Here is a 26,757-nt window from a genome sequence, read left to right as displayed (position 1 = left end):
CTAAGAATATTGACAGTTGACCTATTACTGAAAAGTCAGGAAACACTTTTAAGTCTAAATTTTAAAAATGAAGTTGGGAATCACACACTGAGTGGTACAGGTGACTGCACACAATCTCTCATAGTTTTGGTTGTGTTACATGCAGTTGTCATGGACTCAAAAGGAGTCTGAGCTTCTGATGACCAGATGTTTCCTACTGCCTTTTCTATTCGTGGGGACTATGGACTGAGGAAGGTCTGTCAGCCTGAAACTCTGACAATAGTCATTTAACTCTATATACAAACTAGCGCATCCTATTTGCACAACAAGAAATAAGCTCGCAAAATTTTAAGGAAAACAAACAAACATTTGCAACTTGCAAAACTAGAACAGCCATTTACCAGACAATGGTTAGAATCACTAGAAACCAAGTGGCATCCTATTAATCAGGTATGACTCATTACACACAGAATGCATAAATATACAGTAAATAGAGCTCTATGTGTAGCCCCAGAGGAATCTATGTACAGAGGAGCACTGCACTGAATCTGAGCAGGAATTCCCACAGCATATCCCCAGCTTTTTTTTTAAAGCAGTTTTCATGGCAGGAGAGTTTGAAGGTCACAGGTGCCAAGAAAGAACAACCAAATGGGAACACTAAGCAGGGAGCCACATACACTTATCCTTGAAAATGAGTAAGGTGACAATGAAGGTCACAAGTGAATAGCACTTTGCCTGCTGAGCCGCTTCTCTCTCATAAATAGGCACAAGTGCATTCTTCAGTGGCGGCCTACAGCCTCACACCTCCCGTGTGTGTGTCCACCGAGCCAGGAATGGCTTCTCTCTGTACTCGCTGAGCAAATCACAGTCCACGTACTTAGACTGGCTTCTGCTGACTCGGGTCAATAAGTTCCTGACTTCACAGGCTCCAGCTTCAATTTGTAGCATAAATAACCCAGAGACCACACTTGGGACAGCGCCCTTCACATGGTACTAGAAGAGATACTGGTCAGAACAGCATGAATGCTGCACACCAGTGTGCAGGAGTGGAGAGTAGCTTTGTGCACTTTTGCAAAAACAAAAACCCCCAGTGATCCACCATCGACATCTTGTCTTTTATTGGCCAGCTCTATCTGTAGCTAAGAAGACACTGTGCTGTTCCTGAGCCCTTTCGATCAGCTTCCTTTTCTTCTTCTTATTCCTCTTCTCCTTTGCCTTCCCTGTTCTCTTTCCTACAATGGGCGAGACAGAGGGAGAAAAAAATGGAGATATGTCAGAAAAGGTTCTTTCTCTAGGAAAGAAAACAAAAACACATTGAGAGTTTTACACCAAGCCCATCTGGAAAACATCACCTATGGAAAGGGGGAAAAAAAAGCAACCTCAAAGAGAAAATTGTTCACATTAATTTTGACGATATAATAATAATTTACTAAATTGGATATGCTGTCTAAAAACAGAGACTGATCTTCCTGTTACAGGCAACTGGCATATTTAAAAACCTCCAAGCGGCCAGATCAGTGTTTCAAAATATCATGTTGCCACAAAAATTCCATTTATCCCCTACTACTTTTAACAATGCTACCCTTTACTAGACATCTTTATGTCTTTCTACTGCTCCGTATGTCAGTGGGTCAAAAGAAAATAAGCATCTACCTACAGTAAATATACCAGAAGTTTCATACTTCCCCTCTCCATGTCCCCAGAGATGAAGAGAGTCTTGCTTTAAATGTTATTCCTTCTGTGTTCTTCAAACACCAATATCTGTAATGCTTTTTATATTTTCTATAAACATTCATAAGGACATCATTCATGCAATGTCTCATAGCCTTATCCAAATTCCCTGGACAAGTTATTCTTATTTATAATACAGAACAAGAAAAAAACGCTTATTTGTTCGGATAAACTAGTGGTATGTGTCTTACTACCAGAAAATCACACCAAGTTATCCTATTTCTCTTCTTTGCTTTAGCCACCAGGAAGCCCAGACCACAAGCTAAATACTTGAGGTTTTCCTCCATCAAGAATTTTTGGATAGGGTTTTCCCTTTGCTTCTGGTGTATTTCACTTCTTCCATCTTGTGGTCATGGTTTACAGTCTTTAGAAGATCTCAACATTTCTTTGTAAGCATGTACACACATACACACACACACACACACAAATGGTGGAATAAAGGAGGGCCATAAGGCATTTGGTTTTGATTCACTGTCTTCTTTAGGTTCTAAGTCTATGAATCATAGGATTCTTCAGAAGAAGAAGGGTTTTAAGAGATTCTGATATGTTACAGAAGGTAAGCCACCACTGGACACTTTCAGTTGAGAACAATGCTTAATCTATTGAGTAGGAGTAAACAAAAACAATCTGTCAATCTTCCTCTCTTATCTATCTTACTTCTTCAAAAAAAATGTTTTAAGCTCCTATAGGGTTTATCCATTAACCACCACAGCAATCCAAAAGCACTGATGGAATGTTTGATTCTAACTCTTTAATGGCCAATCTTCAACCTTCCTACATCTAACAAAACTCAGCCTTTTGTTTATTAAAGCACAGACAATGGAGAAAGTGGCTGATATGAAAAACTGAAAAGCAAACTAAAGACAGAGGATATGCTTATTCAAAAAGCGCTACACCTTGAGTACATAAGATTCCTAAATGCAGGGAAGTGTTTCTCATTTCTGTTTGTCTGCTTTTCTGATTAGAAAGTGCTCTGGTTGAGGATGCAAAACCATCTTCTACTCAAGGCCCTAGTGTGGAGAGAGCTGCACTGTCAATATTCAATATTTGCTGAGCACTAATTTTTATCACAAGAAGATTTTAAAATAACTTATTCTTAATAAGACACTGCAATAAAATAATGAGAACATGACTGTGCCCTCATATTAAATTTAAAAGGTCTTGACGTTAACTTCTGGTTCTCATTAAATTCTGGCATTAATGTTATAATGGCATTTTGCCATCTTCAAACATAGTTAATCCTACCCAATGAAATTTTAGTCCAAGTCATCATTAATCAAAGCAACTGTAAAGTTACAAGTATTTAGCAATATTATCTCTAATGATCAGACATTTAATAAAGGCAGAGGAAAAAATATTTTAAATAGCATATTTTTAAAAGAAGCTCTAATTAACAAAACTTTATATTCCGTTTTTTTTCTGTTTTATACTTTCTGAAACAACACAATTCTCCACTTAGAAAATTACTATGTTTTAAGCATTTGTTGTGCAGATACTTCATTTATACCAAGCCTGGAGTTTCTTTTAAAGGCAGATGGAAATTAAGCAAATAGAAGGATAAGATGAAGATCCTGAAATAAAAATGTAAAAAGAAGTTTTTCACACATATAATGTCACTTCTTCATATAAGCTAAGTAATGTATACTACTTTGACACACAAAATGACTAGAAACTCATAAGATGGTCAGTCTTTTGTCAATTACCTGATACATTATTCTGATGTAATTGTCAGTGTCATTAGTTTTGCTAGCTGCTATCATATTTTGTAATAGAGAAGTTAATTGGTATTTTTATAAAAACAGTTGACAGTTAAACACTTGGCAATATTTCCAAAAACTTATATAAAATACTTTTGTCGACTGTACTATTCCTTTGGCAATAACTTTCATTATACCATTTCCAAGAAACAATGCTTAGGGGTCCTAGTTACAACCCTAATGATTTTCCTCAGAAATCTCTCTTGAATGACATCTTTTTACTATCATTTGCTTGAGTGGTTTTGTTTTTGGCCAGTACCATTTCTCATGTAGGTTATATTGCAAATACCAAAGAATTAAGATGGTTAGCCAGCATTTGACCACAGACAGGCCTAAATTAACTGAAAATATTTTGTGCCCTATAGTAGGTTGTTCTGACTTTAATCTCAACTCAAAGTAATAAAATAATACTAAAGCATCAGATATTGCTGAGTGCTGGTGGCTCATGCCAGGAGGCTGAGATCTGAGGATCAAGTTTTGAAGTGTCCTGGGCAATTATCTCCAATTGAACACAGAGAGAAAGGGAGGGGGAGGGAGAGAGAGAGAGAGAGGTGTGCTGATTTCTGTTACTTAATTTCTTTGTATCTATGGATATGTCCATTGGAGAAGGACTTCAGTTTATCGCACATTCTTACTGCATTTATGCTTCAAAGGAAGCATAGTGTCAAGCCAACCAAATAGCAACTCATAGATTTAACTTTAATTTTCTACTCATGAGGGAAGACTTCGAATGGGTACTGCTAAAGATCAGAAAAAAGAGTTTTGAGTTTTAAAGGAGACTGCCAGCTTCTAGCACATATCCAACTCTACTGACCAGATCTACAAATCTTCATCCTCAGAGCTCTGTAGATGCAATGGCCTTGACAGGTCAGTACAAAGGGAGGATCTTGCAGAGCATGCATGTGAGGTCTGCAGAGGAGATCCTTTAGGAACTTCTCTGTAGGTACTGGACAATGACCAGCTGAAACATCACCATCTTAAAGGAAGTTAGTAGATTTAATGGAGAAAGACTACTTTAGGGAGGAGGGAAAACAAGTTTTCTAGTAAGGCATTCGATTTGTGACTCTTTTTCATTTCTCCAGAAGTTATGGAATACCATGTGAAGAAATTGTGTCCCTAGGGTGAGAGGAAGATGTATAAAGTAACACTGGCAAGACAAGATTATCCTCCAAATAAATAGACATTATCAAAGCCTCATTCTAACTAGTGTAATTACATTGACTTGTGCACATGTGGAAATGGTCCAAGAGGATAACCTATCAGCTCCTATACAGTGAAAGGTGAACAATCCCTTATGGAAATACTCCTAACACCCAGCTGCAGATTACTGCTATTAGAATCAGAAATAGGGGACATTATTTTACAGCAAGATACAAGCAGACTCACAAATTACATGAAGCTGTGAAAATACTGACTTCCACAGCCAGTCAAACACCGATTCTGTTCTTTCACAAGCTCTCACATTCTAGGAAGGTCTTTTCCTTTCACGAGGGCTAAGGAAGTCTGAATTGTTGGAGCAACGATTCTTGCACATCCATCAGCAAGGCACAGACATTGTCTAGGGTTGCCTTACTAAACGCTATTTGAATGAAGACTTTCTCAGGGTCAATATAATTGTAGAAAACTAGAGTGGGGGAGTCAGTAGCTGTGACTATAAAATAAGGAAAATGCAGACAAAGAACCCAAGGTATATCCTAGAAAATTAAGAAGATTGAGAAATGAGGTGGGTAGAGGAGAGATGGCTGAGAATGTTGAAGAGGTGACATTAACCAAGATGCAGTATATTTATAAACTACTTTGTAAAATGGCCCCTCTTTTGCACAACTACTTAAAAATAATAATGATCATCATAAAATAAAAATGTAAAGGAAAAAAAGAAACACTAGCTACATCTTGTCAATAGTAAAAAGCATCTCTCTACCTATCCATCTATTTATATTATCTATATATGGATAGCTACCTGTATAGATATATCTATATGCAGATTTATAGATGTTTATATCTTATGGAGATATAGAGATGTATATTATGCATGTATATATATGTAGAGCTATAGACATGTTACATGCATACCTATATATCCACATGAACCAGAGAAAGTAAGCTACATGATGACAAATACCATCAACTAATGACCATTTTTATGGTGATACTTTTAACAAAATGCACCTTTTTGATTATATTTTATTATCTTTAAGTAGTTAGTGTATTTTGGTAAGTTTGTAGTGCTGGGGGTCTGACTGAATTTACTGAATTTCCCATAGGGAATTGGGAATCACATTAGAAATTTAGCCACCCATCAAAGCAGCTAACCCTGGGGATAGCACACCTATTTACTCTCCATCTTGGTAATTCTCTCCATAGTTCAGACAATGCTCTACAGAGGCAAAACATAAAAGATTGTTTCCACAGGTAACATATGGAGTCCAAGTTGTTGGTAATGAATAGCAATTGGCCAATTTCTTTTCCTTGTATGAACAATTTGACTTAGCCCAAGGAGGAGTAGCAACAGAAATTTATTTAGGAGTGACAAATGGTTCTCTGCGAAAATGCCAGCAAGTTGCTAAAATATTTTAAATGTTCATATAAAAATAAACAGAAGCTTAAATACAATTCAAAAAGAAAATTAAATGAACTAATAAATATACTTAAAAGTGTCAAATAAAATGAGATGTGGTGGCAGATCCTTAAAAGTAAAAGTACTTGGTGTTGGTGAGAATACAGGGAGACAGGCTCAGGAGGCGTGAAGAAAATATGAAATTAACACCACTTTTCTGCAAAAGCCATCTGGCAAGGCACATAAAAGCATTAAACATATCCATAACTTCTCCATTGAGATCTAGGAATCTATCCTAGGAAAATAATCTAAACTCAGGTAAAGATTTATGTAGAGAGACATTCACCAAAATTCTACAAAACTATAAATTACTTCTTCTTTTCATAATTACCAAAGTAATAAAGTGTATTTTTAACTACAAGTTGAAGCATTTTATATTTTAAGACCACAACAATTGAATCTATTTCCAAGATTACTGTACTTTCATGTCCCTAAGTCTTGTCAGAAATGGACCCAAGGAACAAAAGCACTCTTCAATGTTATAAGGAGCAGACTCTGGGTAAGTAATCACCCACATTAGGGTCCAGATATAAAAGCTTAAGAACGACTAACCTAAACCCTTCAGAAATTGAAAACAAGATATTGCTTCATGACTCTGTATGTGTGTGTGTGTGTGTGTGTGTTTACACGCACTGGTGTGCTGGGACTTGAACTCAGGGCTCGGGCAGTCTCTCTGAGGTTTTTAATAAGGCTTGAGATCCACCTCCACATCTAACTTTTAGGTGGTTAATTGGATATAAGAGTCTTGGATTTGTCTGCTGGAGCTGGCTTTGAACTTCAGTCCTCAGATCTCAGCCACCTGTGTAGCTAAGATTACAGACATGAGCCACTTATGTCTGGCTATGGCTTTAATCTAAAACTATAAAATGATTACAAGTGGGCAAATATGGTGAGCAGGCCTAGGGTCTACCACAGTAATATCCTAAGTACTTCACGATCTATAATATTTCTGAACAACACACTTATTTTAATTGAAAAATGAAAATGCATATACTTATGGTATACAATGTGATGTTTATATATATACATACTTATTGTGAAATAATTAAGTCAAGTTAATTAATACATGTGTCATCTGATAAACTAATCATTGATGTGAGAATATTTCAAATCCATTTAAAGCCATTAAGTAATGCATAAATAATCATTTACCTGCTATTTTCAAATGTGCACATTTTTATTTACATCAGTTTGGGAATCAAAAGCAAAGGTAAAGGGGTGAGAATAAAACAGATGAGTCCATTTTTACTCCTTAATTATAGGACCAAGTCTATTTAGGTGCATTTCTAGTTACGCTCATCTGGCTTAAAAAAAAACTACATATCTTTCTACTAAAAATATTTCACATACAACTTCTGACCTTCTGCAAGAATTAGTAACAGCTAAGGCTTTAATGGCTATTGACTATGAACAAATGTTCTGAGAAAAAATAACATTGATTTCTTGGTCACAATATTATTAAAATGTTAAAAATAATTGACCTACCAAGGAAAGTTAAGTGGCATCATGAATTTCAACTAGCAAATGAAAAACAAAAACCTGAATAATTTCCAAGTGATGGCTTAGCCATGTGCTTTACAAATATACACTTACACTACAGGTATCTTTCAACTAATTGGTTTCCTTAGAAGTTATAGACAGAGTGATAACCATCCAAAATAAAAAAAAATAATGGCTAAAACTGACTTCTCAAATCATACAAACATGAACAATATTCAGAGTATCAGGATGCAGAATTACAGTCATTTATAAGGTTATCTGGGCATCAGTAGCTCATGCCTGTGATCCTAGCTGCTTAGGTGGCTGAGATCCAAGGATTGTGCTTCAAAGCCAGTCCAGGCAAGAATGTCTGTGAGACTTTCCAATTAACTAACAATAAGCTGGGAGCAGAGCTGTGGCCCAAGTGGTAGAGCGCCAGCCTTAAGCAAAAGAGCTCAGAAACAGTGTCCAAGCCCTAAGTTCAAGTCTCAGGCCCAGGACCCACACATGCACGCGTGCACACGCGCGCCCGCGCACACACACACACACACACACACACACACACACACACACACACCAGTAATATGACTGAGAAGTCACTGACTGTGTTACTGTTCTCCTATTTATTTTATCGTCTTAGTGAATAAAGAATGGTACATTATGTGGTGCCTTTCATCTTTATGATGTTTCAGTGCTTCTTATTCGAAACTTCATTGCATGTGTGGTGTGTTGATTTCACTTGCTCACTTGCTTGGTTTCAACATCTTGTTTCATGTTCAAAATGGTGAGATCAGCCTACTACTAATATTTCCTACATGTGGTATTTAGAAAGTTCTTCATCTCAATAGTTCTGAAAGAAATACTTCTTTGGGTATAAAGGATGACTTTTAAAGGGGTAATGAAGTATTTCCAAGACCCTAGAAAGTCAATCGAAGCAATAAGGCCTACACAAAAGTAATATGAATGAGATTTGGGAGTGTTACATATGATGTTGATCATGCTAGCTGATCCACCTTTAAGCCTTTTAGATATGGCACCTGAGATAGACACACACAAAATAAGGCATGATCTCATGAAGCAAGGAGTTCTTTTTAAGTACATAAAATTCTTTTTCAATAAGATAATTTAGGTTTATTGCAACATCTAATGTTTCCTGGTGGTAGAAACTGAATTGACACTCCTTATTTATTTCACTTGGTGCGTAATAAAAAGAAAAAGAAAATTAAGAAACTACATAGTTCTACCACAAGGGGGCAATAAATCACTTTTACTGTAAGAATATTGATCAGAGTTATGGAGTTCTATTATTTATAATGTGCAGGGGAACTTTGGGGCTATAATTTCTTAAATATTCTACTCATCCCAATTGGAGGCTTATTTTTCCTTTCTTTCTTACTCAAAGGTAAGTTTTGTAGTAGATTAAACAGTAATGAGACCTACGGGTGTCTGAAGGTCAAGTCAGCTAAGGAGAAAACAAAGGAAAACTAGAAAGATGAATCTGCTTTGTGGACAGTGATTTATTCCCATGTCCAAGTTGCTACTTTCTATGGGGAAGTTAACATAAACTTCCTGTTAACAAGAGAACCTGTGCTTGTGATTCTTATTTAGAATCAAAGAGTTATATTACTAAAAATGAAATTCACTATCCTCTGGTCCAGAAAGTGCACACAGACTTCAATCAGAAGGACAAAAGTTGATCATTTGTGGTCATTCTTGACAAAAGATTCTAACCAGGTTGGGGTCGTCGCAGCCACACCCGTCAGCTGTACTGGGGAAACGGAGAAACAGCAAATATGTCACTTAGGATAAGCTGCTCTAGTTGAAACTTACCAAGTGTTTTAGATAGTAAGCAAATTAGGCAAACAACAACAACAAATCTGAGTGACCTACCCAAGTTCCTACAGCTAATCAGTAACAGAACTGGACTTGAATGGCAGGTTTTCATCTCTATTTTCTCAAATACTTTTATAATGTTCTAGGTCACTGGATAAGAGTACAGTGTTATTTTGTCAAGAAAGCAGGGACTCCTTAGGAGACAACTAATACTACTACTCTTAATGAGAGAAGCCATTGACTTCATTGAAACTGTGAAAATCCTGTATGAACCCTTAAGAATAAATAGTAACTTCCCTTCCCCATGGTATAACCCCTGTTTTCACTGTATTTAATGTTGGTATAATTTGTGGAGGGGAAGGGAAAAAACAAATTGTTTAAATAAGGATACAGGTGGACCCATTGCACCAATGAGATGTACAAGATGTTATGTCGAAATGAACTTTACAACTTTGGCGTGGGGCAGGGGAGAATGAGGGAGAGGATGGGAAGGGATGGGAAGGGGAAACAAAGGAGGAGGCAACAATGCTTGATAAGAAATGCACTCATTACCTTGACCATGTAATTGTAACCTCTCTATACAGTATTTCCACAATAAAAAAAAGAATAAATAGCAACTTACCGGGTACAGTACAGTTCATTCCTTGCTTATGTTCCTTACCTTTTATCAGGATGCAATCTACAGGTTTATTTAGCACAGTAATCATGCACTGTAAGTGCTTTCTATGGATTTTCATTTGATTGAATGTGGGAGGAAATGTAAGTACCCAAAACGATGGCACCAGATAGTGCAGCTACCTGTCCCAAAACTAATTCAAAAAGAAAAAAAGAAAAGCTTGTAAAATATATGCTCAGGTGTATTTGGCACTCCCCAGTCAAGTTAGAGAAAAATCAAAGGATCAGGTTTTGCTGAGAAAATGATGACACTGTATTCATTTGATTAGGAACCCTAGGATAATCAGAAAAGAATTTGAAGTTCCTTCATGGATGACTTCATAGTACAAGAGAACATACCTTCTAAGGTAATTACATTAGAACAAGAGGACTTAATGCCTTCTTCTTGATCTTAGATCAATAACCATTAACGAAATAAAAAACACAAGAATTGGCATTTAACACAATCATAGGGCAAATTTATCTAATTTAGACTCAACACAATTTCTGTGGAACTTGAAGATGTGCATAGAAGTGAAAGTAGGAGTGTCTACACAGATGCTATGTGTTCCCCATTTACGCCTCCCACTAAAGCATCAGATCTTACACAAAGCCAGCCAGCTGTGTCTTTATAAGTAGTCCATGTAGGCTTCCTTGACCCTAAATATCCCCTGTGACCGTCTGTATGTTTGTCAACATTCAACTTAAACCACAGAATTAGGAATACCTAACCAGCGCTGGGATAGATGACTACAAGCTCTATCTCAGAGCTAGGGAGAAGTACTAGAGTGGGCAGACATCTGGATTACGGGATAAATCATGGCTTTATGGGATCATGCAGCCTTAGATTCAAAGCAGAGATCTGCTAGTTAAAAGTTAATAATACAAGATCTGTCTATTACTTTTTTTTTTTTTTTTTGTCGGTAGTAGGGCCCGAACTCTAGGACTGGGTGCTGTCCCTCAGCTCTTTAGCTCAAGGCTAGCACTCTACCACTTGAGCCACAGCACTACTTCAAGCTTTTTCGGCTTATGTGGTGTTGAGTAATGGAACCCAGGGCCTCATGCATGCAAGGCAAGCGCTCTACCACTGAGCCACCTTTCCAGCCCTGTTTATTACTTTTTAATCATTTCTAATCTGACAGTAGCAACACTGCCTGCCTTAGCATTTTTATCTTCTCATTTACGTCTCTCACCAATGATCCTCCCTAGATTCTACACAGGTAGACTTCTGGGTTTTGTTCCCAGTGTTCCGGGAACAAGTGTTTTAGAAAGAAAACAGAAGGAGTCTTTGGCAAGGACAAATCCATTCAGATTCAGTTACTATGTTAAACCAGAGTGCCAGTATTCATGAATCCTAAATATATTTTATACTTCATATTACAAAGAAATGTTCAGGCAAAGCTTCTATGATTTAGAACAACTGGCAAGTCCAATTTTGTTCTGTTTACACCAATGCCAAAGGCCAAATGCTAAAAGTCTTGCATAAGCAGCAATATAAAATACAATATAATAAATGTCCTCTAGGACAAGACTTGGAGAGTTCATCCACCTCATCTATCTGTATTAACATGGATCTATATCCATCTATCCTACAAAGGTATCTTAAAGACCCAACAGAATATTTAAATATTTATTAATAATTTTTAGTATTAGGCAGCATTTCACTATTTGAATTCCAAATACCCTCTTGTGGTTATTCATAGTTTCTGAGAGAAAAATTATTAGCCACTAGGTTCCACATAATCTGTATATTCTTTAAACCTTATTAGATCATCTTTACTCTTTGGAAAAGTGGCAGATGTACTGCCTAGCTGACAAAGTTTGCAAAATTAATTAGCTTTATATAAACACATACTGCCTATTCTTCTTTTGAAATGTCATATTTATTTTAGAGATTGAAATTTTATTCTTGCCAAACTATTCCAAATGACATTGCTATGATTTTTCCAACACTATTCATCTAGCCTAACCTTTTGCTACCCTTTCCTAAAGGTACACACATGATATAAATGTAATGGAACTGGGATACATGCCATTGTAAATGTTCATATATAAAACATTTAAAAGTAGTGAGATCTTACAAGTGGGTTCTTTCCAACATCATCTGCTTTCAGGAGATGAATATTTAATAGAAGAACATGTTGGTTAGACATTGACATTTGGCTTATATTTTAGTGATGCTATGACAATTGATCCCAAAACCAAGCCTCAGATTTTCTTGATAACATGTGAGAAATAGCAGTGACCTATCAGATGAAGTCAGTGTGAGGATTAAAAAATATGAAGTTGAGTCACATTCATAGCTCACCCGGAGCACTCAAGATGTATTGGTGGCGATGCTGGACATAGCACTGAGACCAAAGGAACAAGAATAGACTTAAGCTTCCTTAAACTAAGTCAGAGCCAAACTTCAAGAAAGGTTTAACCACATGCCCTGACACTGTCTGAAGTTCAATGTCATAGCCATGCTGTTCAGCTCCCTGACACTGTGGGCAGCTAGTTGTCTGACTGTTATCAGTCTCTTTTTCTATAGCTGATGGCTAGAACCTGCCTGCCTGGATGAGTCATTTTATATCCTCCGACTTAAAACAGATTCACAAAAGTAATTTTTCATTGTTTTCAGAGGTTAAGTAACACTACAGAAGTATTCATGTCCAGCAAAGTAGGGGTCATGCAGCACAAGGAAAACACCCAAAGGAAAACAAATGTGTAGAAGAGATAAATTCACTTCGTGATGGATGTTTACCAAGAAGAAATTACATCCACAATTCTCTCAGTTGGGGACCAATGGCAAGTTACATGCCCCCTGTTTAGCAGCTGAAAGTCAGCCAGATCCTGCGGCTTGGCTCCCACACAAGCTTTAAATACATGAACTCACAGAACAGCACCCAAGAAAGCAAATAATGTGCACACTGCTCTTGGCTAAGAACTGCGAGAGAGGACAGAAAGAATTTTTTCAATAACTACAAGCTTGAAGAGATTATGGAGATAAATGGGTTCAGTTTTTGTGAAGGTAGAAAACATTCAATTAAGTCTTCAAAATTGCAGAAGGATAACTTTAACGTACAGTATCAGACCCTCTTCTTTTCCTGTATCCCATAGCTCTGGTACCTTGAAACTACCTAGAATAGAACTTAGATCAGATCACACATTTGAGTAGCAGCTTCTATTTTTTTCCCACTTACCTACACGGATTTTCTACCATGTACAAAAGGAAAGGCAATTCTTTCTGTACTAGTAACTCTGAATTTTAAAGAAATTACATGGAGAATGTCTATTGCAGGGGAAAATAATGTCACTAGAGGGAATTATTGAACCCAATTCAGCTATGGTATTTATTAGCAGAATCTCTTCATCTACCCATCTGAGGTCCTCTGAAATTGCTTCTCTTTATTTTTCAAAATGTAGATTTTGTGTTGTCTGGCTTAAGTGCTAGAACTCAGGGCCTCATACCCTCTTTTGGCTTTCTTGCTCAAGTCTGGCTTTCTACTACTTTAGCCACACCTCCACTTTCAGAATTTTACTGGATAAATGGAGATAAGAGTATCACAGATTTATCTGCTACAGCTGGCTTCAAACCATGATCCTCAGTTCTCAGCTAGGATTAGAGGCATGAACCACTGACACCCAGATTGTTTTATTGATATTGTTTAAGTGTACTGACATTATCAACTTGAGTTCTAGTTAACATTTTCACTTGCCAAATTACTATTAAAAGTATTGTAGATGTATTGACCCATTAAATAATCATTGCAACCTTCAAAGTAGGAATTTTTTGTCACATGGAGAATCAGAGGAAACTGAAATTACATAAACAGTCAAGTTCACAGATGCAAGTAAATAAGCTGGATCATAAATTGTGAGCCTTCACTCTTTCAGGATATTCTTTATTACCTAATTAAGTAATAGCTTATAGAGTTAAAAAATAAAGCAAGAGTTGGAGCTAGGCAGCCAGGTTTACTACAAAGATGAAGCTAAAGGAGGAGAAACTTGATTTTACAGACTCTGTGAGCCGGTCTCTCATTTAATTGCAATACTTTCCCACAATCCCCCAGTTCTGAAGCAGCAAGTCCCCTCTAATTGTTAAATCATTGTATGAACATTTTCAGTACACTCCATCATCTGACTTATTAAACATCCTTCTTTGCATGATACTCCCACTAGGATTTTTCATGATATGCAGATGTATTCTGAACCGCAAACTTCAAAAACAAACACCAGTGCACTACAATTATAGAGCCTTGGTTTTGTAATGGTTTCAAAGTTATGTGGCTTCATCCCTAAATAAGTCCTCTAAGCCATGATGGGTGCTCAATAAAGCCTTATTAAATATACAAGTATGATCTCACACTTGGACAAACTGGATTATCGTCAAAAGAACACATAGATCGATGCCACCCCTCATCCCCCCCTCCTGCCCCCCCCCCCCCGACCGCCCATATCAACAGCAGAGCCAGGCATTGAGGCTGGCCCTATTGCCAGATACTTGGCATGACCACTGTGTGTCGTTTTTCATCCCATGACTGTATGACATGGTTCAAATCCTTACTTAACTAATTGACATGCCAAACTACCAACTAGGGTTTTATAATCCAATTTGTTTCTCATCATTTAGGCAGCTGTTTAACCAAATTGTGCTAATTTGTTTCAGGGCAGACATGAAATTCAGCATTCTTCTATCCAGAGTAGAAAAATAATAGCATTTTTCTAGTGAATAAAAAAAAGTTTAGATTGCTTCCATAAAATCTTATGACATAAAATGAAGCTAATTATGAGACAAAATTTTTAGGTTTTAAACTACTAATAATTCTTATTAGTATTGAACTAAAAATTATACCAACAATAGACAAGAGTTACTTTGTATAAACTAGCTCTCCTCAAATTAATGACTATTTCCCTTATAGTTAAAAGAGTATTAATATAAAGTATGTCTTTATTCTTCCCATATCCTCCAAATCATAGCTTTTCAGTCCTTCTGGCTCCAAGATAGTTCAATTGCAGTAATGCCCTTGGTAACTGGAGACCTGCAGCATACATTTGACACAAGTCTTCTTTATGTTCCCATTAAATACCGTCAACATACATAAATGTTATCACTCCACGTGACTGTATGTCTAGATGCCCAGTGCTCATAAAATGGACTGAATCATATGTTTGTATCAAGTCACAGAAACAAAAAAAATTACTAAAAATAGAAAAATAAGATCAAATGGAATAAAATTCACAGAGGCTAGTTATACAAAACTAGGAACTAAAACATGAAATAAGCAACTGAAGTAAGCTTTGGAGAATGTCACACCACTCACCACATAATAGTCCCTGGCCACAGAGCAGGAAAAATCCTAAGGAAAATATTGTCAAATAAGACACATTTATTTAGTTTTTATTTTATCATCCCAGTAGAGAAATTTCCATGCAGACAGATATTATATCTGAAGTCTAACTCTGGCATTCCTAATTATTAAAGAGAGAATGTAATATATACAAACTTAAGCCATTCCTTGTTTGTATGTGCACAGAAAGGAAAGTCTAATGAGCAGGGAATTGAGAGATAGGAAAAGACAACTCACCATTATGCTTATTGACAAAATACGAAAAGTTGACTGGAATTTTAAAATACGGTGATCATACTAATATAGGAACTGAACACGTGATTTTAGGAAAATGACCATGTCATTTAAAACGTTAGTGCTAAGACACACTGCTGGTGGCTCATATCTGTAATCTAGGTTCTAAGCCAACACCAGGCAGAAAAATTCCTGACACTCTCATTTGCAATCAATCATCAAAAAGCTGGAAATGGAAGTGTGGCTCACATGGTAGAGTACCAGCCCTGAGGGAAAAAGCTAAGAGAAAACACAAGGCCTTGGGTTCAAACACTGGCATACACTCACAGAAAGTAAATACTAGGAATTGTGATAGCTGAGGTTCATATTTGTTCCGTGGAAATAGATGATTATCATCTTATATAGTAAGTATATAAGATATGTGAGATAGAAAAGATTACTTAAGAGGCACACTACAGTAGTCAAGGTAGAAAACAGAAGAACACAGAAATGGATGGAAAGGCAGCAGGAATTAAGGACCTGGACTCAAATGAAGGGTGACCAAATGCATATGGGAAATAAAGACAGAAGCAGAACTGAGGATCAATAGGTTGTGTGTGAAGGAGGGACATGGCACTTTGCTGAAAGAGGTCATAGCAGGATGAATAGCCTATTTGATAGAAGAATCACAAGTCATTTAGATGCATGGAATTCAAAGGATATGTGGCTGACCAGCTGAGAATGTGAAGGTCAACAGCTGGGGCAGTGTGAAGGAGCTGGACAGAAAAGGAAGAAACCATAACAAAGATGAACATAACGGATGAATAAGGTCCTCCTAGAGATAAAGCAGTAAGACCCAGGAGTATCCTGAGTAATCTCTGAAGAATAAAGGTGACGTGAAGACTATGGGCTATGGCTCAGTGTTGGAGCACCTGCCTAGTAGGTTCTGATTTTTATCTTCTGAGAAGAAAATGTGAATGTTAGGGCAACTACTGTGTGAGAGTAGAAAGAGCTAAGAGATACTTAGTTTACAAGATGGTGACATTGGCTCAGTGGATCAACAAGTGTATGAAGACATCTGCCTATGTAAACCAAGGATGCAGTCTAGCTTTCTGAACATGTCTATGTCATTACATCACAGAACACAACCATGAATACAATCTAGTGAAGCCTTCTCTTAAACCCACACACACATCCTTCTAATCTAATCTAGAGATTAAATCAATGATGTCACTACCAATATAAAAATAGAAGGACATCAGTTTTCCAGTATTACAACCCACATGTTGGGCCTGCTATAAAAGTAGATATAAATGCTGAGTATTAATGATCACACCTGTAACACTACCTACTTGGGACATTGAGAACAGGATGATCATGGTTTGAAATCAGCCTGGGAAGAACAGTTCATATGAATCCTTTCTCAACCCATAGCTCAGCCCATGGCCTGTGCCTCATCAGATAAGTCTACCAGAGTTGATTTCCATGGAGGGACATTGAATGTGGCGATGTATGCCTGTGATCCCAGTCTAAAGTAGCCAGATTCTGCAGCTCAGGCACATGCCTAAGTGGGAAGTGAAACGCAGGGCTGGAGGTGTTTTCTGCTTTACAGCAGTATAGTGACCACTTAGAAAGTATAGGTCCTACGTACAAACCCTAGTGTTTCTCATTTTAAAAAATTAAAAAATCATTTTATCAATTTGTGTGTGTGTGTGTGTATGTGTGTGTGTGTGTGTGTGTGTGTGTGTGTGTGTGTGTGTGTGTGTGAGTGTGTGTGTTGCCAGTCCTGTGGCTTGAATTCAGGGCCTGGGTGCTGTCCCTGAACTCCTTTTGCTCAAGGCTAGTGCTCTACCACTTTGAGCCACAGCTCCACTTCCACTTTTCTTATGTTTAATTGGAAATCAGAGTCTCACAGCTGGCTTCAACCTTGATCCTCAGATCTCATCCTCCCGAATAGCTAGTATTATAAGTGTGAGACACTGGTGTCCAACCAACTTTTTAAAGGACATTGACCAAAGAGTTTGCATTATATACTCATGTGAACCATACATGTATTTAAATAACCATACATGTAGTTTAAATTCTATGCTCACAAAAATGATAGCCTTAAATTTATTACCCATTTAAAATATATACACATATATGTAAAATATAACATGCACATATACATAAAAATTATTTTAGTCTTACCACACTAACAAGTCTAAAAGTTGACAAAAATCCATGAATAGATTTCTGGGGAGCACTTATGCCAAGTTTTTCCGCTGAGGAATGTTTTAAAAATTCATCTTCATATAGTATAATTTTTCACAAAGAAGCTGATATGCCACTTAATTCTATTTGTCTTAGTCGGCACCATCCAAGACTTAAGAAGGTTGGAAGCCAAGAACAGAAGCTAAAACTATCATTGTATAACACAACAAGTCATAAATTCAGCATGTTTGGTATAACTTTAGACTCACTTCAATCTGTCCAAAACCTAAAGATCTCATCCTTGGACTTTATCATCTATTTATTCATATCAAACTATGAAAACCTCAAAAATCTTTGCCTTTGTGAAAGTATTGGCCTCTTTTCTTGAAAAACTAAAATTCTTGTGTGTTTTTCTAAGCTCTTTAAAGAATGTATATATTCTTTGCCCAAGATAGTCAGAAGTTACAAAGGAAGAAAGCAATTGGTAAGTAAGCCAAAGAGTGATGGCTCTCATTAATAAACAAATAGTGCAGCTGAAAACAGGTGAAACATTCTATTTTTTAAGTAAAATTGTGTTTTAAAATACAAAACATATCTGGGTACTAGTGGCTTATCTCTATCATCCTAGCTACTCAAAAAGCTGAGTATCTCAGTGCAAAGCCAGCCTGGACGATATATCTGAAAAACTCTTATCTTCAATTAACCAGTAAAAAACTGGAGGTGGAGGTGTGGGTCAAGAAGTAGAGCTCCAGCCCTAGCAAAAAAGCCAAAACTCCAAGCAAGAGTTCAAGGCCCACAGTTCAAACCCCAGTACCCGCGCGCACGCACGCACACACACACACACACACACACACACACACACACACACACACACACACACACACACACACACACACACACACACACACACACACACAGATGCAGATGCAAAATAATAAGATAAAATGCCAAACATAGTTCTAGCAAGATATAGTAAGGCTGGTGATTCCACTCTCCCGGAACCTGAACAACAAACACAAGTCCTCTGAAAAGCCCCTTGACAGGATGAACATGTTGGCAAATTATGTTCTCGTGTGTGTGTGTGTGTGTGTGTGTGTGTGTGTGTGTGTGTGTGTGTGTGTTGTTACTAGGGTTTTAGCTCAGGTTCTGGGCACTGTCCTGTAGCTTTTTCACTCAGAGTTGGTGGTGATCTGCCACTTGAGCACAACTTTACTTCTGGCTTTTTGGCAGTGAATTGGAGATAAGACTCTCATATATTATTTTGCCTCCCTGGTTTTTAATCTTGATCCTCAAGTTTCAGCCTCCTAAGTAACTAGGATTACAGGCATGAGCCACTGACTCATGGCTTCTGCTAGTTGTTTTGGAGATGGAGTCTCAAGGACTTTTCTACCTGGGCTGATTTGAATCATAATCCCTTAGATCTCACCCTCCTGAGTAGCTAGGCGTGAGCTATCAGCACTCAGCTGGTAAAGTTGGGTATGGTGGTTCTTTGTCTATAAGTGCAGCTACACAGAAGGCAAGGTGAAAAGGATTGTAATCCCAGGCCAGAGGCCGAACCTTGGGCAAAAGTGATACCCTGTATGAAAAAATAAACTAAGACAAAATGAGTTGCCATACAGTTCAAGTTATTGATCATTTATCTAACAAGCACAAAGCCCTGAGGTCAAACCCCAGTACTTCCAATCAATCAATCAATAAATAAATAAATATTAATAGCCCTGAATCTCCTCCTCCTCCTCCTTCTCCCCTTCCTCCTCCTCCTCCTCCTCCTCCTCCTCATCATCATCATCATCATCATCATCATCGTCATCATCATCATCATCAAGTTAGGATCAAAATGGATGTGATCTAAATATCCACATTGGAATATATAAACTCATGGCTACTTGGGGAAACCCCTGGTTTGTGGGAAAGCCTCATTCTCCAGGGATGATTACCAAGATTTCCAGCTTCAGAGATTAGAGGCTATGTCCTGTGTCAGTAGAGATACACACAAACAAGTGAACAGAATTAGAAGACACAAAGGTTTAGGCATGACCTATCAGGCCCACAAACTAGTGCTCTGCTAAATGTTAGAAAAATGATTAATACAAAATCTGTGCTTGTCTAAGTGAGGAGCCAGGATCCTGTAGCAAAACTGCTTTCTAGACTCTCAGGAGCTCTGGTCACTGAGCTGATAGAGCCGCCATACTACCATAAATGGTCACAAGCACCCTGACAAGGTTTGCCATGTGCAGAATCTGTATTCTCCTTCCAGTCTCACGAGGCTTCAGCACGGATTTTACAGACTGCCCACCCCCACATTACAGAAGAGAAAATCAGTATCAGAGATGGGCCACAGTGTTAACAAGCTTCAGCTCTAAGGTGTCCGACTTAGGACTTTTGCTGTTTCTAATCCTTTGCTTACTCTGCTTCCATTCATTTAAAAGGGTAGGAAAGTACAGAGGCAGGTAAAGTAGGCCAACCATGAATCCTAAGATGTGCTTTTGAGACTAGCTTCCATGCAACATGCAAGATCATGAAGGCACTGAAGAGAATCACAGGAGATGCCTAAAGGTCTAAGTTTGTAATCCAACATGGTGACTTTTATAAGTTCCTCTCCTTAAGAAGTTTAACAGTATGTGCTTTGCCAAATGGATTTGATCTAGATTATGAGGAGATATCACCCTCTCAGTAATTTCAGCAGAGCAGTTAAGAAAAAAATATTATATATATATATATATATATGTATGTATGTATATTGCTCATACACAGACATGTATAGGGAGGGAATAAGAACAGAACGTGTAGTTTCTTGTATATCTGCTTGTAATCTTAATACTTGTTCACAGTAGGTTTTTTTTTAAATGAAATCACAGTATTGTATCAAACAACATTCTTGTAATATAAAAACTTAGAGAGAAAATACTTAAGACAATCAGGCATTTTATTGCCCCTAAGACCTCAACTAATAATTTAAGAAGTAACATTAGAAATGTTTATTTTGTTACATTTCTTAGCACATTTCTTAAATCAAGTTTTGCCTCTATTCTCAGTAAAGTCTTTATCAATTCTAGGGTTAAAAACATTAAGAAATTAAAAGTAACCCACAAATGCTCAAGTAACTTCAGCCTTCACAGAGTTTCTTTACTGCCTTCCCTTTTCCCAGCCAAATGTTCCAACACTCCACCTTAAAATACAGTTTTTAAACCTTTCATTTATGAATCCTTGCAGTTGCTTAACACATTGAAAGATATTCTTTTTCAAAATACACACTTTTCTCTGCCCACACTATCAGCACAAAAGGTCATTTATTAAAGCTATAATATCCCACCCACTTAGTGAAAATAAATACAATAAAACAGACCATACCTCCCCAGCCCAACAACCAACTCGATTAAAAAACTAAGTGGCTCACCTGATGGAGGCTAGTAGAATGTGGAAAATATGTAGAACCTAAACACAAAGCCCAGGTTTAGTAACCGGGAACCCCTCCTCAGAGGCATGTAACCTCGGAGGAGACAGGTGACAGACGTGCCCAGGGACCAAAGTAAAATAAAGATCTGGCCAGCCAAGCAGGGAAGGAATTTAAACACAACAAAAGCTCATGTTAGCACATGTTGGTGCCAAATGTATTCTGCAATCTCCAAAAGGAAAAGCATTTTGATGAACTGAGCCAAGAAACCCTGCAATTGAAATGGAAACTTAGACTTCCATCGGGGACTGCCTACCACCAAGCCTACCACATCAAGCCACAGCCCACCACTCGTGGTATGGTACTACAGCTGCAGCAATAAGATTTATCTAGTGCTGTACTTTTAATAATAGCCAAGCAAGGCCTGAATCAGCATAAAACACACCAAAACTCTCTTCAAGAGCACCGAAAGACAAGTGTCAGGAAAGCCCAATGGATCATCTATATAAATGAGGAAGGGGACAGTAGAGAAAAGAAACATGTTTGTGAACAAAAAGAAGATAATGACTGTTGCTTGTTATTAGCGCTGGTCAAGTCTAAACAAACATTATTTTTCCCCCTTGGAGTTATTATTGAGTCCTATGGCCACCGGCAGGAAATGTTATCACTTCATTTTCTGCAGAATGTTTCAGAAACTTGAAACCTCCCCCACTTTCCTCATGTGGATATTCTGGATTGTTAAACAACCATCAGGCGTTTGTTTCCAAAACTGAATACATTTCATGGCCCTGGTGGTACAGCTGATCCACCACAAATGACTTAGCAGGGAGAATGGGAAGAATGAAAGCTCAAATGTTACTGGACCAAAGGGTAAAGTGATGAAAAACTAATTTGGGGACACTCACATAGCCCAACCATTCTAACTAAATCACCATGACACATTAAGGCTGTGTCTCTGTACATTTACAATCCTGTTTTTGGTTCTCAATAACTCAAAATGCAGAACATTTGCAGAAGTATGAACTGAGTCGCTTTAAAGTGGTAACTTTTCAAAAATGTGTCCTAAAGCCAGGCACTGGTGGCTCATGCCTGTAATTTTAGCTACTCAGGAGGCTGCAATCTGAAACCAATCTTTTTCTTTTTTTCTCTTTCTTTCTCTCTTCCTTTTTCTTTTTTTTCTTTTCTGTTTGTCTTTCTTTCAATTATTTTTACTATCTTTAAGTAACTGTACAAATGAGTTGCCATTCAACACAGCAGTTTATAAATACAGTGCCTCTTGATCAACATCACCCTTTTCAATATTTTCACCCACCCTTCAACCTCACCCTACCCTCAATTTCTTTCATTTTTAGGTTATCTGTTGGGTTTTTGGCTATTTAACGAAGCAACTTATGTGTACAACACATCATGATCTGTGTCATCCTTCAACATCTTCACCCTCTTTCCACCCACACCCTTCCCTTATTTTTCAATTTTGTGGTATACTCAATGTATTTTTGCCTGAATTTGACTCCTGTTCATCATTCTTCTACCCCTTTCCAGGTATAATTCTTTAGTAAAACTAAGTCAAAGTACAAAAAAGTGCAACGGCTGTGGTTCAAAGCCAGTCTAGGCAGGAAATTCTGTGAGATTCTTACAATTAATTATCACGAGCTGTGGCTCGAGTGGTAGAGTACCAGCCTTGAACTAAAAAGAAAAGGATCAGCACCCCGGCACAAAGCTCAAGCTCCATACTGGCACATGCCAAAACAAATACAAATAAAAATAAATAAACAAAAGTCTCATCATTGCATGTATTTTCCTCTTTGTATTACTGATGACAATGAAGCACCCTGTCAGCCTCTACAGGACTGAGGCAGAATGTGCCAAATACATTGCTCCCCATCCAATCTATCTAGAGTTTCAAAATTTAAGAGTTTGTAAGAGTCTAAGAGTCTCTAAGCTAGTGTGCTAGCTTAGATTTTTCACAAATAAAATGTCTATTGTAGCTAACTATATTTTGTAAGTGCTTAACATCATCTTTGAACCAGAGTTAATTTTAAGAAACTCTATATATAAACAGATCCCAACTTATGTGTCCTACGTCAACCTAGCAGACATGGATTCTTCAAACTGACAGGTGTACTCACCCCAGAAGCTTGGCATTTTGCTATTAGAAGACAATCTTTTATTTTATCACCACAATAAAACTTTAAATTGTGTTTTTGGCCACTGAATTGGCCAATGAAAAGGCTTTACTTGAGTGGATTGGCTTTCATGGGAGTCCATTTCTTCCTGTACTAGGGGGTTACTTCTTAAATTTTCACAGAGGTGGTCATTTCATCTTAGTAAATAAAACAGTGGATTTTGCCTATGAAGAACTCAAAATATAAAACATCAGGTTTATGACTTGAGCCAAGTTAAGTATGTGTGTTTTATAACTGACACTAGCCAGAAATGCTAATTATTTGTACAAAGTTCTAATCCTGTTATCAATCCCTGGAGACATTCCCCTTTACCCTTCATTCCTCCCCTGGCTACGGTTCTACATTTTTATTGCATGTTTTAAAAAAGAAAACAACAGTAAAGTTACTCTAGATTCAGTGTTAGGAGTCCCAAGAGATGACACTGAGGTGTGGATTTGAGCAGCTTTCTAATTAAACAGTCAGATGGTCTGTTTTGCTTTGTTTTGTTTTTTTCCTTAGGAAAGCTTCAGCTCCCAGGGAATGATTTGCTCATGGCGTCTTGGCCCAATGCCACTTTGCATCTGCCTCAACAAGCCTCTTCCTGAAGGAGGACCAGCAAGCAACAGACTCAGTATATTAAAGAAGAGTAAACTTGGACATCTGAAGAAACTTAAATACAGTTTTGAAAGCACATTCATGTTATGTGAAAAACTATTTGTAAACTTGATCTAGGAGATAAATATGGAAAAATCAAGTACACTGAATTTGAGCCACTGATGATTGCACAAATCACAGCTCTGTTCTTAAAGTCTTTTAAGAAAGGATTTATGTAATTCCCAATAGACACCTCAGATACCGGTATCAGCATTTTTTCTCTAATGTCTGTGTTCCACACTGTTGGTATTTGGTTCTTTACTATCATTGTAGCCGCTTTGATAGGTTTTCAAACCTTGAATTACTTCATTATCAAAGCTTGTGACTTTTAAAGTTTGTATTATAATACAAAAACATTTATCTTACCATAAAAGTACATATTTTATTCATTTCACTCAAGGAGACCCTTATACCAAAAAGATAACAATTATTTCCAGATTCTAGAATCACTATTTGAAATTCTTCTGGAGCAATAACTTAGGTCATAGAATCTAAAAAGCAATCTCAGAACAGAGAGGTAAGAAGTTGATCTCTCCATTCTTCATCCAGAATTATCTTCTGTGTCAGTCTCCCTTTAAGTGAAACATCAAATCTAGCAAAGTAAGTATCCCAATGAGCTCTTTAAACTCTGGATCTAGATTATGATAGTAATTCCAAGAACTGGGAAAACTGGGTACAAAAGATAATTATAACAATTATAACAAGTAGATTGCAAAGTCATTCATGAAAAACACCATTTATATATATATATATATATATATTATAAATATTATTTTGTGTTTAAGATTTCATTCATAGAATTAAATAGCCTTTGTCCCTTACTTCATTAATCATAAGGGAATTGTTCATGCCTAGTAGACATAACCAGTAGGGAGTTAGCATTTGGAGGATTCCTTTAAGTTCACCTACTTTTTAAAAACTGCTTCATTTTACAGGTAGCAGAATTCAGTGTAATTTTGAAGTCATCCTTAATTGAATGCTCTCATAAACCATGTAATAAAACTAGCTAAATGTTTCTATTGAGGGAATAACCAGTAAAGTGATCCCTACTGAAGTCTTACCATGCACAAAAACTTGGAGGGAAAAACTTTGGAACCTGTTTATACAGAAATACTCGATCTTAAAACAAAACACAGCACATGTAACTTTCTCCCAGGATCATAGACCTGTCTTGAATTATCTAACACCAATTATCTGCCTTCAATTAAACTGCCACCATCTGTAAGAGTTTTCAATGGGAGATGTTTCATGCTAGGTTTGGGGAGGCCATTATTCTGTAGTAACTTCAAGTAAGCAACTCAAACCAGAAAACTGAAATACACAGGGAATGATTTCTAAGTGTCCCGAGGAAAGTCTTCTGAGGTTGGCTGGGCTGCCTATGGCTATTTCAAAAGCAGAATCTCTTTTCCAATTCCAGATTCCAGTTGGAAGCAATCTATCTCTTGTTATTTGAATTAGATTCAGGAGCCCCAGGAGACACCAGAAGTTTGTTGGCTGAATAGCTAATTGAAATAGTTTGTTGCAACCTATTTGAACATTTTGAAAACCCTATTTTCAGTGCAATAATCAAATGCATAGCATTGTAATAATCTCCTAAGAGAAATAACACTGTCCTCACAGAATTTAATTATATAATGTTTCAGGAAGTCTAATTTCCTTAAATTATTAAGGATCTAAATTTAGGGTATCTTCAGTTTTATATACTACTGGTTGTTCACTCACAAATAAAACTAGAAAGTATATTTCTCAGAGTCGATTTGGTGATAAAAAAAATAATATAGTATATATAAAATAACTTTCTGTTCCTCTTAGGCAAATGAAGATTTAAAAGACACCAAAGTTATTTTCTGGTTATCAGGAACCATATACTTCCTTTTGTGGGAGAAAGTTTTGTTTAATAGCCAAATTTGATTTTGCCATTGTTAAAAGGAACAGATTCTCCCCACTTTAAAGAAGTTAAACAGACAAGCTAGTTTGAAAACAAAGATATACAATGAATATAAATAACTTTCTTAAATTTTTTAAATCTTTGTCTCCTACTTGACTTCCATAACTAGTATCAAACAAAGGCACGAACTTTGTCAATATGGAAAATGCCAGCGTTAAAGTCAAATAAAGTTGAATTTAAGATAATCACAGTAGATTTCTTCAAAGCAACCTGGCACTCATCAAAATTCAATCTCAGTTAGCTGATGAGATTTCATCAGGCTGCTTAAGAAGCAGGGAAATAAACAAAAGGGGAAAGACAATGAAAACAACGTGGCAAATGTCAAACAAAATGCTGAGTGCTACACTAAATGTTGCCCTCAGCATCACGCATGTGCATATGTGCACGCAGATGTACTCAGGGAATGAAAGACTCCAAATTCTGAATTCGCAACTCATCCATGCATTTACTGCATTCATGGAATAAATTGTTACTAAGTACTTAAAGTTGCATAAAGTATCAGCGCTTGAGGACTGTAGGGCTAAAAAGAAAACTTAAAATGCCAGTGCTAAGGAGGTCACCACCCTTGTGGTAGACTCCTTGAAGCAAATTCTTAATAAATGTAAGCTATTCTAAGAGGAATGGTTCAAATTAGGCTCCAATCGATGTTAGAGTTTTGCAACTAGATATTCTCACATGTCATCTACCTGGTAGAAAGATTTCACGTTGTGATTCTTGGGAAATACAGGTCTTATGTTTCTGATAAAAGCAGAAGCAAACTGGAGACTGGAACACAAAGTGTACTGCTTCAAACAGCTCTACAGAAGC

General features: G+C 37.1%; 1 protein-coding gene across 2 annotated transcripts in view; it reads right to left on the bottom strand.

Annotated features, from left to right (window-relative positions):
• Window positions 1-1,095: 1,095 nt before the first annotated feature.
• Rspo2 (R-spondin 2) overlaps window positions 1,096-26,757 on the bottom strand; it is a 133,119-nt gene continuing 107,457 nt past the window's right edge. For both annotated transcript variants that reach the window (XM_042673181.1, XM_042673182.1), the window contains exon 5: window positions 1,096-1,211. In XM_042673181.1, coding sequence (XP_042529115.1) covers window positions 1,096-1,211 — 116 coding nt within the window. The remainder of the gene's footprint in view (window positions 1,212-26,757) is intronic.

Source organism: Dipodomys spectabilis, unplaced genomic scaffold (genome assembly GCF_019054845.1).
Source record: "Dipodomys spectabilis isolate Male_0828 unplaced genomic scaffold, ASM1905484v1 ptg000783l, whole genome shotgun sequence".
In the NCBI taxonomy this organism is placed as follows: Eukaryota; Metazoa; Chordata; class Mammalia; order Rodentia; family Heteromyidae; genus Dipodomys; species Dipodomys spectabilis.
Note: the sequence above shows the minus strand (reverse complement) of the source record. Positions and strands in the feature narration are given on the sequence as shown.